This window comes from Austrofundulus limnaeus, unplaced genomic scaffold, assembly GCF_001266775.1.
Source record: "Austrofundulus limnaeus strain Quisiro unplaced genomic scaffold, Austrofundulus_limnaeus-1.0 Scaffold272, whole genome shotgun sequence".
Classification (NCBI taxonomy): Eukaryota; Metazoa; Chordata; class Actinopteri; order Cyprinodontiformes; family Rivulidae; genus Austrofundulus; species Austrofundulus limnaeus.
The window spans coordinates 378,449-380,108 of record NW_013952674.1 but is presented as its reverse complement, the minus strand read 5'-3'; the positions used below and the strand labels follow the sequence as shown (position 1 = coordinate 380,108).

The following is a 1,660-nucleotide window of genomic DNA, read 5'->3' as shown; positions in this document are numbered from 1 at the left end:
ACATGGTCACCGGGGTACAGTTGAGACACACTGTCTGAACTGTACCTGACATTGATTTGCATGGTCTTTAGCAGCAATAGTTTAAGTATATTCATTCATTCATTTGAATTTAATAGATCTGTAATAAGCTATCATTTGAATGCAAACCATTCTTGTGAACTGCAGAAAATTTAGTTATACCAATATACTGCAAAAATATATTAACAATCAACAAATTATTATGTATCTGTTAAATATTAAATTTGTTTTGCTGTTTTTAACTTTTAACCTGTGCTAGAGTCAATGTAAATGAAATAAATGCATTATTGAAGTGTATAATACTGATCATTATTTTTTATATACAGTTTATTTTATTGGCAATGATTGACTTGTTAGTTTTCCAGCATTTTGAATGGTGTCTCGACCTTAAGTTTTTTTATGAGTACAGTTGAGACAAAAAATAACTTTTTGTTTTTGATTAATAGTGAAAAATATAAACAATTATGGCTATTATTTCTTGGTTATATTTTAGTTAACATGTAAAATATGTTATGTAAAAATACAGTATATATTCTTTTCATTGTGTTTTTAGTGTCTAACTTTTGTGTGGAAATGGGAAAAGCAAAAACGGTCTCAAGTGTACTCAGTCTGCCCTAGCAGATGCAATATTACTGATTTATAAAATCAATCAAACGTGGACCAAACGCTTTTGTCCTAAAGGGCTGCCGTACAGTCTGACGTTACGTCACATTCAGGCGACAAGCAACAATGGTAAGTGAGCAAGCAGTTTTTTCTTTCGCTTATAAATGTATATATACCAGAGTAAACCTTAATATTTCTAAATATTACTTTGTACATGGTAATGTAAAAGTTACGAGTCTCTCGACTAAGCAGTTTTAAGCGTGGTTATGTTTTAATTGTGATGTAACATAACYAAACGCAGGTTACAGAGTTTTAGCCTAACTAGCTATGTTAGCTTGGTTAGCCGGMATAAATCATTTGGTGTTCTTCCTTATTTACTGTGGCAGTAATTTTGAGGGTACAACCTTTTATCCTTTCACTTATTCACATTTTGTGAGGTGTTTCTTATTTGAAAGTAATTACTCATCTTAGAGTTTGTTTAATGCGAAATTAGCTCACTAACTAGCTGCAAGCTAACTCCAGCTCGACCAGGACAGCGTTTTTGWGTTGAAAAACCCATCACGGTTTATGACGGAAATAGTTCACTTGTTATATTTAATTTAATTTAAGTTGTATTTAAACAAATGTTGTGTTGTTCTAGGGTCAAAGTCAGAGTGGAGGCCATGGACCGGGAGGAGGCAAGAAAGATGACAAGGTGAAGCTGCTCTGCGTGTTGTTATTTTGTTTTGTTTATTTTTAAGAGATAAAACAATATAATTTTACTTAACTTTGAATTAAACACTTTTGTTTATAATTGTCATTAGGATAAAAGTGGATCTTAGAATATTTCTTATGTTTTTATAAATATTGAATGGCCTTTTTTTGCCACTTCAGTWGAAATCAGAACTGAATATCTGAATATTAGTATCTTAGCTTCTTCATCATCAGCGGCTTTTTTTAATTGGAGAAAAAGAAAGAAAAAAGTGAAATGTAATGAGAGAGTGAAAGAGATTAGAAGATATGTAAAATATATGTTGAGAAAACACAAGACAGCACACCC

The 1,660-nt window shown here is 31.5% G+C and overlaps 1 protein-coding gene across 1 annotated transcript in view; it reads left to right on the top strand.

The window, feature by feature from the left end:
* Positions 1–737: 737 nt before the first annotated feature.
* LOC106526331 (26S protease regulatory subunit 4) overlaps positions 738–1,660 on the top strand; it is a gene marked incomplete at its 5' end in the record, with an annotated part of 14,411 nt that continues 13,488 nt past the window's right edge. Inside the window, 2 exon segments of the mRNA XM_014020916.1 lie at positions 738–750; positions 1,262–1,315. Of these exon segments, the coding sequence (XP_013876370.1) occupies positions 738–750; positions 1,262–1,315 (67 nt within the window).